Here is a 13,418-nt window from a genome sequence, read left to right on the forward strand (position 1 = left end):
TTATGCAAGAGTGTGACGCGTAAACCTGTGCAGAAATTCCTAAATCACACCAGTGCAATCAAAGGGCTCCTGCTTCTCAGCTCCCCCTTAATGTTTCTTCCATGGCATTAGCAATGGACATGGGGGGTTTGGTGGATACGTCTCTGATCATTTTCAAGCCAAAGTTCCAGCCGCTGCTTCCTGAGCTCAGAACTGGCCAAGCATTATCCAGCATCCCCTGGATTGACCAGGCTGCAGAAGGTTTAAGGGCGCGTTATTCAAGTGGAGGACCACACATAGTAGTGGAATGCAGCCATGCAGTCTTTTCCATGACATTCTGTGGCATGGTTTTCTTTGCGTCCCTCGCAACCATGCAACCATTCATAACAATGGCAGCAATGCAAGCGCTGCGCCGACCCTCAGAGCCAGAAAGCCTCAGTGCACCTGTACATTGGCCCATTGGTTCCATGTGTACAGTCTGTAGTCTTCTGCGAGTGCAGAAAACCCCCGACATAATGTTCACTATATGGTGACAAGTCTTTGCCTCTGCATATGAGGAGAAAGAGTCTGCATGGTGTATGCTGTCCCCACTCACAGGGCCGGCAGAGAGAAGGTCATGCAGGGGTCACTGCTGGCTCTCCTGCCATTCTCCACACCAAGGATGCCATGGCTCCTACGCATGGCCGTCCCCCCGCTCCACCTCTTTCTCATCCTCCAGGTACAGGGACAGGTTCCCCGGAGGATTTGTGGTGGTGATCGGCACTGTCCTGGGGTGGACCCTTGTGAAGGTCGGGCCTGTGGGGCTTTCGTGGGGAAAGGTGGTGCTAGTAGTGGTGCGGTTGTCCGGTTCCTTGCGCAGAAATGGTGGAACAGTGGAGCTCTTGATCTCTATCATGCGTGTGTCCATCACCTCGCAGTCGATCTGCATCATCATCTCGATGTCGCGGGTCGAATTATACAGACTCTCTGTGAGGAGGGAAAGGAAAGAAAAAACTGTGAATGGACAAAGGGTTTCCAAAAACAATGAATAGCACAGGATGGCAAGATTATATGCCCATATGGATTACTTGAGATGCAATATTTATACAGCAATGATCTGTGTAAAAACATGTAATGCACCAGTGAGGAATATTACCTTACAACCAACCTCATCCAGATCCAATAAAGGCATCCCTGCACTGGCTGTGCCTGAAGGAGTCAAAAACAACAAACACCTAACGGGACTAGCAAATCCAATCATTGAAATCTCTTCTTCACCTACACCGCCCAAACGCAGGCATCCCATACGGAGAATGGTCAATACACTACTGGGCTCCCAGACCAACAGGTCCTACAAGAAGCTGCACACACACTGACCACGAGAACCCACGCTCAATGTTCGGATTACAGAAGCATGGTCTACTGTACCTAGAGCTTGCAAAGCACAAGGATACTAAAACAAACGTAAGAATGAGTATGTGGGAATATATCACCCAATCCTACACCAACTCGGCTTATTCTGTCATGATCGACTAGCTCACCCTCCCGGGAAAGACCTGCTCCTCCAGGGTGGCCTACCGCCTTAGAGCTTCAATACCTATATTAATCTGCCTAATTAAGAGGCCCCTACAAATCCAGACTCTCCCCGTGGGCTTTTCACTTCCATCCCGATAGGGAACATTTCAAAATATTCTTCTGCACTAGACCAAAAAATACATGTGAAGTAATTGTTCCACACGTGGAGAACCTCTGGAGAATGGTGCCTAAATGACTAAGGCAGAAGTCACCCTGCTGGGGCTGGAGCGTGGAGTCACTCGCTGCATCCTTGCGATCTCCCACAACACTAAATCTCCATGTTATGTTATAGGATATTTATGCCGCACACTATCACCATCGGAGTGGCCCAATGGCAAACTGGCAGATCTGAAAGGAAAGAGGGTAGGATGGGTTAGTGAGACTGAGCGGGAAAAGTGCAAGAGAGCTTTCATGTGCTGTTGGCAGCTTCAGTTCGGTTAATACTGTTCGCTGAGCTTAGGTGTGTTTATGGTTGGCAGCCGTCATGTGCTGTTGTGTGAGGCTATGTGTGGTTTGTTTTGCTGTTGCATTGTAGTGAAGTGTGTGTGTTTTTGTGCTTAAGAGGTATGTTTATGTTTAGTTGGAGTTTGACAGAGGGGTGAGATTTTTTGTAAGGTTGGTTAGTGGCATCGCCATCTAGATGTGACGCATGTTAATCTCCACAATTCTATCTAGATGAGGCTAGTTACAGGATGGCTACCTTGTATAAGTGAGGTAAATACTGTAGCTGATAGGCATAGGCAGGTTGCGTGCCTGGTGGAGTAGGCTAATTAGGTGGTGGGGTAGTTAAAGGAGTTGTCTAGGATGGCTAGTTAACAATGGTTTAACTGCCAGATATGACTACCATACTGTTGTGGGCTATCGTGGAAGTAAGAAATAAGGTGGGTCAGTTTCGTGGGGTGCAGTGTTTGCTGTGCCCCCTGTCCGCACCACACTTACCTTGTCTGTAGCTGCTGGTTAACGGCTGCAGACTTTCTGCTTCTCCGACTCACACCGGCAGACACGATCTGGGCTGATTCTGTAAGAGCTGCCCTTAGCCTCGGGGCCCTTAGCCACAGGTGCAGCCCAGGCCAGAGGCTGCTCTGGAAGTGCTGTAGATGAGGTGTTCCAGGTGACAGGGGTGGGGTTGCAAGGGCCAAACAGTGGGCATTGGTGGAAAAGGGAGGCGCTTAGTTATAGAAACAAAGCAGCAATGCGGGTGAGCCGGGAACGGATGAAAACAAGACGCTGAGTGCGCTACAGCTTAGATTAAAAAAAGGAAAACGAATCCCAAATTCTGCCTAAAGTTAAACAAACATGATAGCGCTGTGGCTCCAAGATGTTACTTGTCCCACGAGAGCACAGGAAATGTGCCTGGGGGAGACGAGTGCAGGGCCGTGTGTCGATTCTAGTTCCGGTGTTTTCAGGGGCTCTAAGGGCCAATCAGTGGGCGGGAAAGGGAGGCGCTTAGTGAGACAGAGGAAGCAGAAAAGCAGGTGAGCCAAGTAGAGAAGAAAACAAGGTGCTGGGTGCGCTACAACTTAGACTGACTAAAGAAAAACAAATTCCCCATAAAGATAAAATCAAAATGGGAGCGCTGCGGCTCTAAGATGTTACCTGTCCCACGAGAGCACAAGAAATTTGTCTGCGGGGGTCGGAAACATGGCGCCAAGCACCCTGCAGCTTTAATTAAAGAAAAATGAATTCCCCATAAAGTGAAATGAAAAAGGGAGCGCTACTGCTCCAAGATGTTACTTACCCCAAGATAGCACAAGAAGTGCTCACAACCTTGCATGTTATTTATGATGTAGGTGTATCGTTTGTAGTGCAAGTGAATTCCGCCTCCAGGGGCCTCTGCCACACAGGCTCCTCCAATTCCAAGTGCCACCTTGAGCACTGCAACTGTGTGCATGCTGACCTACCTGCTGAAAGGTTGCCGACTCTACCATGTGCCCAAAACTATGCTGTTGGGCTTATATTTGGCCTACAAAATGCAGTCCACACCATCCAGGTCAGAAAGACACTGCAGTCATTGGCAACAAAACAATGCATTAACTCTAGGAGCCTATGCCTCACCCCCAATGCTCTACAGGGCAAGGGGCCCTCTAACAGGCAACCACATGCCAAAAATCAGTCTCCCAAAACATGGTGACACGTAGCAGTGGATAAGCGGGACAATCTCTCCAATTGCCACTATCACAGCACCTCCTTCCAGAACTCCTTACATCCACATCTTCGTCTTCAACCCGATAGTATGATTTGCTGAAGAGAAGACATACTATAGACTGTGAGAGCAAAAGTTCGATCCAGTCACTCTGGCCAGCGTTCATGTGAATGTTGACTTTCCTGGACTGGATTACCTGCCTTTCTACTCTCTCATAAACCCTAATCTGAGGCCTCAGACATGCAGACACTGCCTATTCCCCCAGAGGCACCCAAAGTCCTCACAGTGCAGGAACACCCTGTACTCATTTTCTGTGTGCTAGTCTCCTAGCTCATCTGGCTTTATGGGCTCAAGCTATTGGCTGCAGGCATTTTGTGATTCTGGGGTGTACTGTCTGCTGTATCTGGGGGTACCTTTACTGGGGCCTCCCGAGTAAACTCTAGTAGGGAGTCTAACAGTTGAACCCTGAGCCTATGAGAGAGTGAATGGTAAAGATGATGTGGCCTTATATGGCCAATGCTTCTGCTTGCCATAGTAAGAGTGCTGCACTTGCCAGGACCAACTATGACCAACTTGTGAATGGTGCCTGGGATTTAACCTTGAACCCACACCTGAAAAGGTTGGTTCAAGACACTGAAACGTTGGACCGTGGCACCTCGCAACTGACTCGGTGGCTTTCAGAATGTTTGAATGGATGCAACCCTGTGGCGGAGGCCAGGGTACCCCCACACACGAATTCCCCATTAGAGGACTTGCACCATTGCTTTGTAGAACCTGAAGACGAGTCCTGAAACACTGAAGATGATGTCAACCAAAAGACTGGACATGTGCAAGCCTTCCCTGGTCCTGAAACCTTCAAGACGCTCCTGATAGCAAAGTTCTTCAATTATCGGTTGTATAGATGTCCTTCTTCCAGAGGGAGTCCAATGCTGCCTACTTTCTTGGAATCTATGGGACCTGCAATGAAGAAAGGACTCGAGACCCCGGGCCTCGAGCAGCTTTATTGCCTGTTCTGTCTCCGGACACCAGTAGGGTGAGGCAAGAACACGAAACACCAAAAGCACCGAAAATCAGCAGTGCCCAAGACATGTGACTGCAACTCCACTTACATAAAGGAAATTGTGTCACACCCGGGAGAGCCTTCTTCCTGAACTTCCAAATCTGGAACATCCGCACCCGAGCTGTGCTGCCATCAGACCAGATGATCAGCCCCAAAGCCCCACCTTCCATAACTCCTCTTCATCAGTGACTACACGTCATTCTTGCTGGAAGGTCCTTGCCAAGCTGCTAGACCTTTGCCCCTGGAGACAGGAAGACCGGGAACTGCCACTGTTGACCTCTGACCTTCACCAGATCCAAGCAATTACTGCTGGTCAGAAATGATCACAAATACTAGACTGAAGTATCGTCCACTTGGCTCACCTTTTGGCTGCACCCTGAGTGAATCTAAACAGAAGATCCTATCCTCAACAATGATTGGATCTTTAACCCTGGGCCCATGTGGGGTCGGGGCATGCAGCATGAGGACCACTGCACTGCTCAGACAATCAGAAGCAGGCCGGTCTCCCCTTGTTATCTCCTATCTGAGGGCAACCCGCAGTTGAGAAGATAGGGGTCCTGTGGTACTTCTGGGACACTCTCTGTTGTAAGGCCCGCTTTGGGATTGGAACTTTACGGATGCCCCCACTAGGCAGTTCAAAGACTAATGAAAGTTCCACTCTGCACCAGAGCCTTTCCATACCTATTTTACTCACCCGTTTATGGGCCTACAGTCTTACCGACCCACTACGAGATTTTATGTAATTCAACATATACCCAGGTAAGGGAATTGCTTTATGTCAAGTAATACTGCCATATCCCGTGTTGGGAACGTTTTTTTCCCCTTTTTGGTTTTTAATTTGATTTATTCAAAACCTTTCAAAATTGTACATCAACTGTTCCATGTACATGTGGAAGATAGGTCCATCAACTGTTCCATGTACATGTGGAAGATAGGTCCATCAACTGTTTCATGTACATGTGGAAGATAGGTCAATCAACTGTTCCATGTACATGTGGAAGATGGGTCCATCAACTGTTCCATGTACATGTGGAAGATGGGTCCATCAACTGTTCCATGTACATGTGGAAGATGGGTCCATCAACTGTTCCATGTACATGTGGAAGATGGGTCCATCAACTGTTCCATGTACATGTGGAAGATGGGTCCATCAACTGTGCCATGTACATGTGGAAGATGGGTCCATCAACTGTTCCATGTACATGTGGAAGATGGGTCCATCAACTGTTCCATGTACATGTGGAAGATAGGTCCATCAACTGTTCCATGTACATGTGGAAGATAGGTCCATCAACTGTTCCATGTACATGTGGAAGATGGGTCCATCAACTGTTCCATGTACATGTGGAAGATGGGTCCATCAACTGTTCCATGTACATGTGGAAGATAGGTCCAATCAAAAATATTGCATTGGATCGGAATATGTCCACTCTGGCTGTTCATCCATTTTGGTAATGACGTGGGGTGGTAGCTTGATTTAATGTGTCTATTTTCCATAAGGCTTTAAGAACGTTTCCTCCAAAAATGTCATTGTCGCTACTATCATGGGTTTAATTTTGCCCATCAAGAGCAAAGGTCACCATTCTTCAGCAGAGAGGACCATCATCTTATTAGCAAGATTGGCGAGGTGTTTCGATCTTAGATCTTGGAGTTTTTTGCAGGCCACAGTTATGTGGTATGAAGAGGCTGTTATGACTGGTTCTTTGCAGAATCTCCAAGGGCCATCAGCTTTCAGTATCTGTCTTCCGCTTTCTAATAGGTCGCCAGTCGGAAGGATGTTCCGTGAAATCTCAAGAATAGGTTTTGATAATGGCTTTTTGAAACCATCCTTCCATTGACATCAATGGAACCCCCAGCTATTTGCTATGGCTTGAATCCTGTCCTGACTTTATAGCGGCAAGTAAAGTCGTTTTACTCCTTTTCCTTGCTCAACTCGACTACTTTGGGGCCACCGGTCAGGCCTTCTAGTGACCAGTGCAGGGCGTGCCCAGTCCCCGTGCTATATGTATATGTTGTTTTAATATAGCACACCCCACCTCACAGAGAAACGCTGCACGGGTAGTATGTCTCCCTTTTTCTTTTTCAGTGGTAACGTTTTTGTTACCTTTTGATGTGTGCAGGTAAGTCCTTGGCAGCAGCTATATTCTGTTCTTTCAGTACTCTCAGGGAGCACATTTATTTTTGACTGCATTATTCCATTTTGAAAGAGAGATACTCAAAATGTGCAGGCCATGTGGTTTCCGCCCTGTCCATTGCCCATCTGGTTCTTTGCCTTTCTTCATGCCTTTTCAGGGCAGGGATTACAATACAAGGCATGCACGTTGGCAGAACCTAGCTTGGACTCCCTGGGAACGTGAAGGCATGTGCAAGCTGGCAGGATGTGGGGGATGGGACCGACGAATCAACACTCCTGCTAAGGAATGCCTGGTGCTGTGTAGAAGGGAGGCCACTGGCTGTGCACGACTGAACGACTCTGGAAAGTTTGAATGGTGCAAATCCTTGCCATTGGAAGGTTGGGGCCGCCCCACCCAGGTTGCGGGATAAGAGGGGTCACGGGGTACTGCAGCTGATCAGCAGATAGTCGACTGGAGCCAAGACCGTGAAAAAGAGGAGCCCTGTACTGAAAACCTCTGCTGAGGATGACAGCATTGTCAAAGACAAGTCTGGTGAACCCCTGTCACTCTTGCAACAATCCAAGAAGACGCTCGTCGATGCTTCAGCCCTTGAGTTGGTGGGACCAACAAGTCCGGACCCCTACACAAGAAGCCTGCAACCAAAAGCCATCAGAAGCGTCCAGCAACCATCCTGTGGGCTGTCCACCTTAGCACAGTTATTCACGCTTTGTTGATTTGAACTGCTTTACTGGGTTTCTGTGTAAAGTGTGGTTGACCCCACTTTGTGATCACCAACTGTGAGTATATGGGTATAGATTGTTTAAGGATTAACTGATTGCTTGACATTTACTTTACTTGCTTAGAGTAAAGGCCTAATAAACTACTGGTTTGTACTCCTTTGTTGCCTTACGTATTTGAGTTATGTGTGTGTGGTTAACTGTAGTATTAACCCACTCCAGATCTCTGAAGTCTACCTTACTGCTCAGTCCATGCTTACCTTGATAGAGTTCTTCAATTACCCCGTTCATCTTCTAGAGTGACCTCTCAGATCCCTCCATCAGGGCTAGTACTGAAAATCCATCTTAACGCCCTGGGGCTCATGTTGCACTGAGCCGTAATGTGAATGCAAGGCCGAAAACCCTTGAGTAAGGCTTTAACGCCTTGCTTCCATGCCACGGCTCACTTTCAATCATTTGTATAGCAGAGAAGAGGGCCAGAATGCAACTTGCAGTACTGCTTCCTCCCTTTCTCTCCATCATACAAATGCTCCAGCAGCTGCGCCAGCATGGATTTTCATTCCTGCACAAATGCTGGAGATGCCACTGGGGTCTGTCTGCTTTATGCATTAGCATAAAGCAGGCGGACCCTATAGGCATCCATTGTACACGCTCAGCGGGCAGGGAGCGTGTACAATTAAACAAATAAAAACAATTGAAATTACATATTTCCCAGTTTAATTGAAATTGTGAGCACCGCTTGTCATGCGAGCATGGCAAGTGGCGCTCACAATGAAAAGTAAATGCTGCCTGGCATGCCAGTATGCCAGGCAGAATTTACTCACTTTGCACTGCAGAGTGCAAATGCAAAGGGCAAAAGGCGCTGTACACGCTCGTATGCCGCCTTTTTCCCTTTCCATTTGCACCCTGTAGTGCAAATTATGCAAATTTGGCAGCGGGGTCCGTATACATTGCTGTGGAAACCAAACGGCTCTCCGCCACCAAATGACAATTTATTTAGAAAATGAGTTCCTCTGTACTCCTGGTCTACCCAGCTCCCCTCCTGAGAGCTCAGTCATGAAAACCTGACCACTGCTACCACAGGTGACCAAAGGTAGCAAAGGCAGCCTCTTTCCCTTTGCTTGCGTTTGGGAAGGCAACACCGGCTTCTAGCTTATGATCAGGGCCCCCTTCCCAATTCCTATGATGCCCCCATTTACTCCTTCCTTTCAGATCCCAGCTGTCCAGATGGATGAACGCTTTACAAAAGACAATAATACAAAATAAAAACTATTCACAAACACACAAGTACCCTTAGTCTGAACTACAATCCCTAAACATTTGCTAATGTTGCATCATCTCAGCAGGGCCTCCAAAAAGCAGTATTGTCCTTGCAGGACACAACTATTTATAATAGGGCTGCCAGGGGGCACCGGTCACAGGATCGACATGTGCATGCGACTGAGGAGATCTTGCAGTCAGGAATCTACAGTGTTTGGGCTAGAAGGAACACATGTTATATGAGGACGGGCTGCCATCGAATGTGCAGTCTATGCCTTCCTCTTCCAGGATGTGATGTTGGGCCTTGAACGGGGACTTACGTTGGTCACATTGGACTGAAGCGTTCCCTCGAGTGGTCTGTGATATGGTGGCAGGATTGGTGGGGCTTGCCCTGAAATGTTGAGATTACTACAGTAGAAAATCACGCTAGTGTTGGAACAGTCCACTGAGGGTCTGATGGGGGTTCTCATTGCGCGTTACCACAGTTATTACAAGTTGGAGCATAAGCTCACAATGACCTTACTCTTAAGTAAGATTATGAGCCAGAGGGGGTGGGGGGTCGACCTAGAGGGAAAGCAGGAGAATCTCTGGCATACTAATACCTCTGGGAGATCAGCAGTACTGGGGTAAGAACCAGTCACATGTCAGGCCTGTGGGGTGATATGGAGCCGAGGTACGAGGTCACCTGAAGTTAAAGGATCTCTACCCCAAACCCCAACTTGAGTCTCAACCATCAACTCTGAATCTACACATTAATGTTCCAAACCATAGAGGTGTAGAAGTACAAAGCATCAGACCCTCAGCATGCTCGATCCAGCCATTGCAGGGTGCAGACCCGACACGTGGCCGCAGACGATGACCAGTTGGGCTGGGAGGGGAGCATACTGCCATCAGGATCTCATTCCAGATTTGGGATCCTTTGGCCACCAATGAACTGTCCTTTTAGAAGATGTGCAAGGTTTGGAAACCAGTAGTCAATTTCTTGAAGTCAGGGCAAGAGGGGGAATGGCCAATTAAAAGAATTGACTGCTCCAATCAGAAGGCGGATTCTGTGCTTCCGGAAAGGGTTCAGCAGCCTGTCTCAATGCATGGGCAAGCATGGCCTACTCGGACCTCTGTCGCATTAGAGCATCATGGAGTGATGGGTAACTGTCTCTGCATTAATGGAACCAGGATCAGTCTGTAGGCCACGTCTCATAGGGTAGAAGGTGCTGGACCATAATCAAACCAGCAGAAGCCAGCAGTGGGAAAGGCAGCGACCTATGAGGACTTGCTCAAGGGAGAAGTCCATTTGCCTCTAAAAATCTTGAGGAAAGGTTCAGAGACTAGAATTTTGACGGGTGGTTTGGAGCTTGGCTTGACGATGTGGCTCATGCACACCCTGAACCATAGCCTGATAGGCCTTCCCGATCTCGCTCAGTAGCATCCCATCCCTGGATGTGTCCATCGTAAGCAGTTGGGCATTAAGTGAGGAGCTACTCGAACTCCAAAAAGGGTGCAGCGGTTCGCAGACTTGAACTAATCGGTGAGAGGCTTTATTGATAGGACAAGAGGCTCGGACTAGTAGGTGTGCAGTTAGGCAGGGGTGAACGAAAAGGTTGCACCGTCACTGGCCTCAAGATCTGCACCATGTAGTTAAAGGGGAAGAACATGTTCACGTGGTGTTGCTCTTTGTGGAATAGAGGGTTATCTAGCCGTGCAGGAATAGGGGTGGCCTTACTGAAATCGCCCCCCCCTAAATCGTGGGATACTAAAAGGCCATACCCAAGCTGCCACACCATGGTCAGCTGTTTCAGTGCTCAGTGACTTACTTCTGAGCTCTGAAGAACAATGTTCTTTTGTGGTTCTTGTTTTTCATTAAGGTCTGATAAACATACGTGGCTGCAGAGACAGCAGTGAGTAGCTAATAGGGAGTGACTAAAATCTGCGACATTTCACTTAAGAGGTGTGAACATTTGGTGACTGGAAATGTGAGGGATGTGCAAAGCTGCATGCTATGTGAAACAATGACTACAAGAAGTTGACTGCATCATGCATTTCTTTACTGTTTTTTCAAACTTGATTGCACATTTGTAAAACCCAGAGGAGAATGTATTAGGGTCATATTCATTGACGTACTATTACTTGTAGGCATCCATACAGGGTGGGGAAAATAAAGCTACAATTATGCTCTTTTGGTGCAATATGTTACAATAACTAATTATATACGCCATCAGGTTGGTTTGTTATCAGATTTGTTCACGGTTCAAGTTTTTGCTACAGAATTAGCAGTTATTGTTGACCTGTTTTTTTTTACAAGCCAATCCCTTGCATGTTATGACTCCCCGCTAGTTCCACCGCCATAACTCTGGCAGTTTCCCCTCAGGTGCTGTGTTCCTGGGGCACATGTTCTTTCATTTCCAGCACTTGTCGCTGTTAGGTAGGATTTTGTAGAGTCCAACTGGTGTGGGACTTTACAAGACTTATCTGCTTGGTATTAGTGACCCAACCTTTAACATAGGCCTGTCCTACACAGCATGGAACACACTCCCTATTGACCTCAGACGCCTCTTACCGTACACTAGATTCAGAATCAATGCCCTCAAATGGCTCCGCTCAAACGATCCATAATCTCTTCAATCTTTAATAACTACTGTCTAAGAACTTGTGACTTACCCACCCGCCTATTCATTGTTGCAACACTAACTGTAATGTATCCTGTATTGTAATTCACTCTTTGTATTCACATGTATGTACTATATTTTGACAGGCACTGAAACAAATTTCGAGAATTCTTGTATTGCTGCGCCCAGCTGCCCAAGGGCTTGGTGCGCATTATCAAATTAATAAACAAACAAGTCGGTAAACTGGCTGAGCAGCCATTCTTATCTTATAAGGGGTACTGTGAGCTGTAGAGCAGTACAATGAAATTGGTAAATGCAAGCCTTCAAGTAAACACGTACACCCGTAAAAGTTACATTAAATTATTTCTTTATACACAAAGCAAATGAATCACACTAAAAAGGCAGCAACTAATAGTAACACCAAGTAGAATTTCTGAATCAAGTTGTTCAAGCAGCAATAATGCAGGTGAGTACATTCATTTTGCACTAAAACATTTCCAGCACACCGAGTGACACCTATTAAGGTCAGTAGTAGCACTTATGGTTAACCATACAATATTGAGTTTGGAGGGAAAAAGTGTTAAGAGTAAACTAGAACACTGTAGCACTCTAACAATAGTCTTTTCTCCCAGAGAGATGTGGGGAGTCTTTTCCCCCAGCAATAACTAAAACAATTAAAACCTTTATAGGGGACAAGCACTGCCAAAGAAAATAGGGTTCAGGAGGGATGCCTTTAGGAAGCCAGGACAGCCAAAGTCAATACGACAGATCTAGGTCTGATGCAATCTCCTTAGAAAAAGCTGGTTGAACAGTCAGTATTTCATTGAGGAACAATCCAGGAGCTCAAGAGAGCCTACCTAATGTGCACAAGCTGTTAGGCCTGCCCATGTGAAATGCAGCAATTCAAAAAGGATAGAAAGAAGCACCCCAAGCTACGAAGCACTAGGTTTGGCTAGAGACATTTAAATCAAAAGCCCCACAAGTCCCTTACAATTGAAGCAGATGTTCCAGCTGACGACTTCTTGATGCAGCGATGCAGAACTTTGTTATTGGACCTTGTTTGTGGTGACAAAAGGGAGGGCGTCTGGCGGGATCTGCAGCAGAGCTCTCGAGAGGGACTCTGCAACAATGGACTCCACTTGTTTCAGTGGCTATTTGTGGTTTTGGCGCCTTTTTCTCAGCGCCAAAGAGGAACGAATATCCCGGGTTGGAATTTCCTCTGGCCCTCGGTCCTGAACTCTGGTGAGGGGACTCTGGACGAAGATGTCTTGCTTCTGTAGACTCGCAAGGATGCCTGTAAAGTTTCTGCTGGATTCGTCCTTTGGAAAACGTTGCACTCGTCGATGGTCCAGGTACCCCGGGTACTGGGAAATTACAACCCAGGAAAGTTGCAGTGACACAGCGGTTGGCCCAGAACAAAGCAGGTCTTGAGGCTAGTTGGTCCCACTACCCTATGGGAGGAAGTCGACATTGGCGGAGCTTCCCTGTCGATAGGAAAACTAGTTCAGCACAGCTGCAATGCTTCCCTGGTGCTTTAGCGGTCATTGAAGGTGCTGCTGGCTTCTCTCTGCACCTTCTTTGGATTTGATGTTGCAGTGGTCGACTCTGCCTGTAGTCCCAAATCCCTCAACTTTGTATGCAAAATCCCATTCCTTCACAGCACTAAGCTGTCAATGACACAGGGGGGGGTCGTCCTCTAGGACCGCCGATTACCCAGTTGGAATTGGTTTCGGCCAGGCATGCCTACAAACAAAGGCCAGTGAAGTTTTGGGCTCCTCCCTCACTTCCTGCCTTCCCAGACACACTAGAGCCTGGGTCAGAACAAAAGAGAAAACACACAATGGACTCAAACCTGATCTAAACAATGGAGTAAAAGCCCAGAAGGAACTAACAAACAAAGAAATGGCATAAAAAGAAGACAGGGGCCACTTTGGTAAAATGGGCACCCATGGGTGCTGTACTGCAGCT

General features: G+C 47.4%; 1 protein-coding gene across 1 annotated transcript in view; it reads right to left on the reverse strand.

Moving 5' to 3' along the window:
• Nucleotides 1-237: 237 nt before the first annotated feature.
• ATF6B (activating transcription factor 6 beta) overlaps nt 238-13,418 on the reverse strand; it is a 240,442-nt gene continuing 227,261 nt past the window's right edge. Inside the window, exon 16 of the mRNA XM_069634975.1 lies at nt 238-945. Within this exon, the coding sequence (XP_069491076.1) occupies nt 653-945 (293 nt within the window). The 3' untranslated portion in view covers nt 238-652. The remainder of the gene's footprint in view (nt 946-13,418) is intronic.

Source organism: Ambystoma mexicanum, chromosome 13 (genome assembly GCF_040938575.1).
Source record: "Ambystoma mexicanum isolate Mex_15411 chromosome 13, UKY_AmexF1_1, whole genome shotgun sequence".
Taxonomy (NCBI): Eukaryota; Metazoa; Chordata; class Amphibia; order Caudata; family Ambystomatidae; genus Ambystoma; species Ambystoma mexicanum.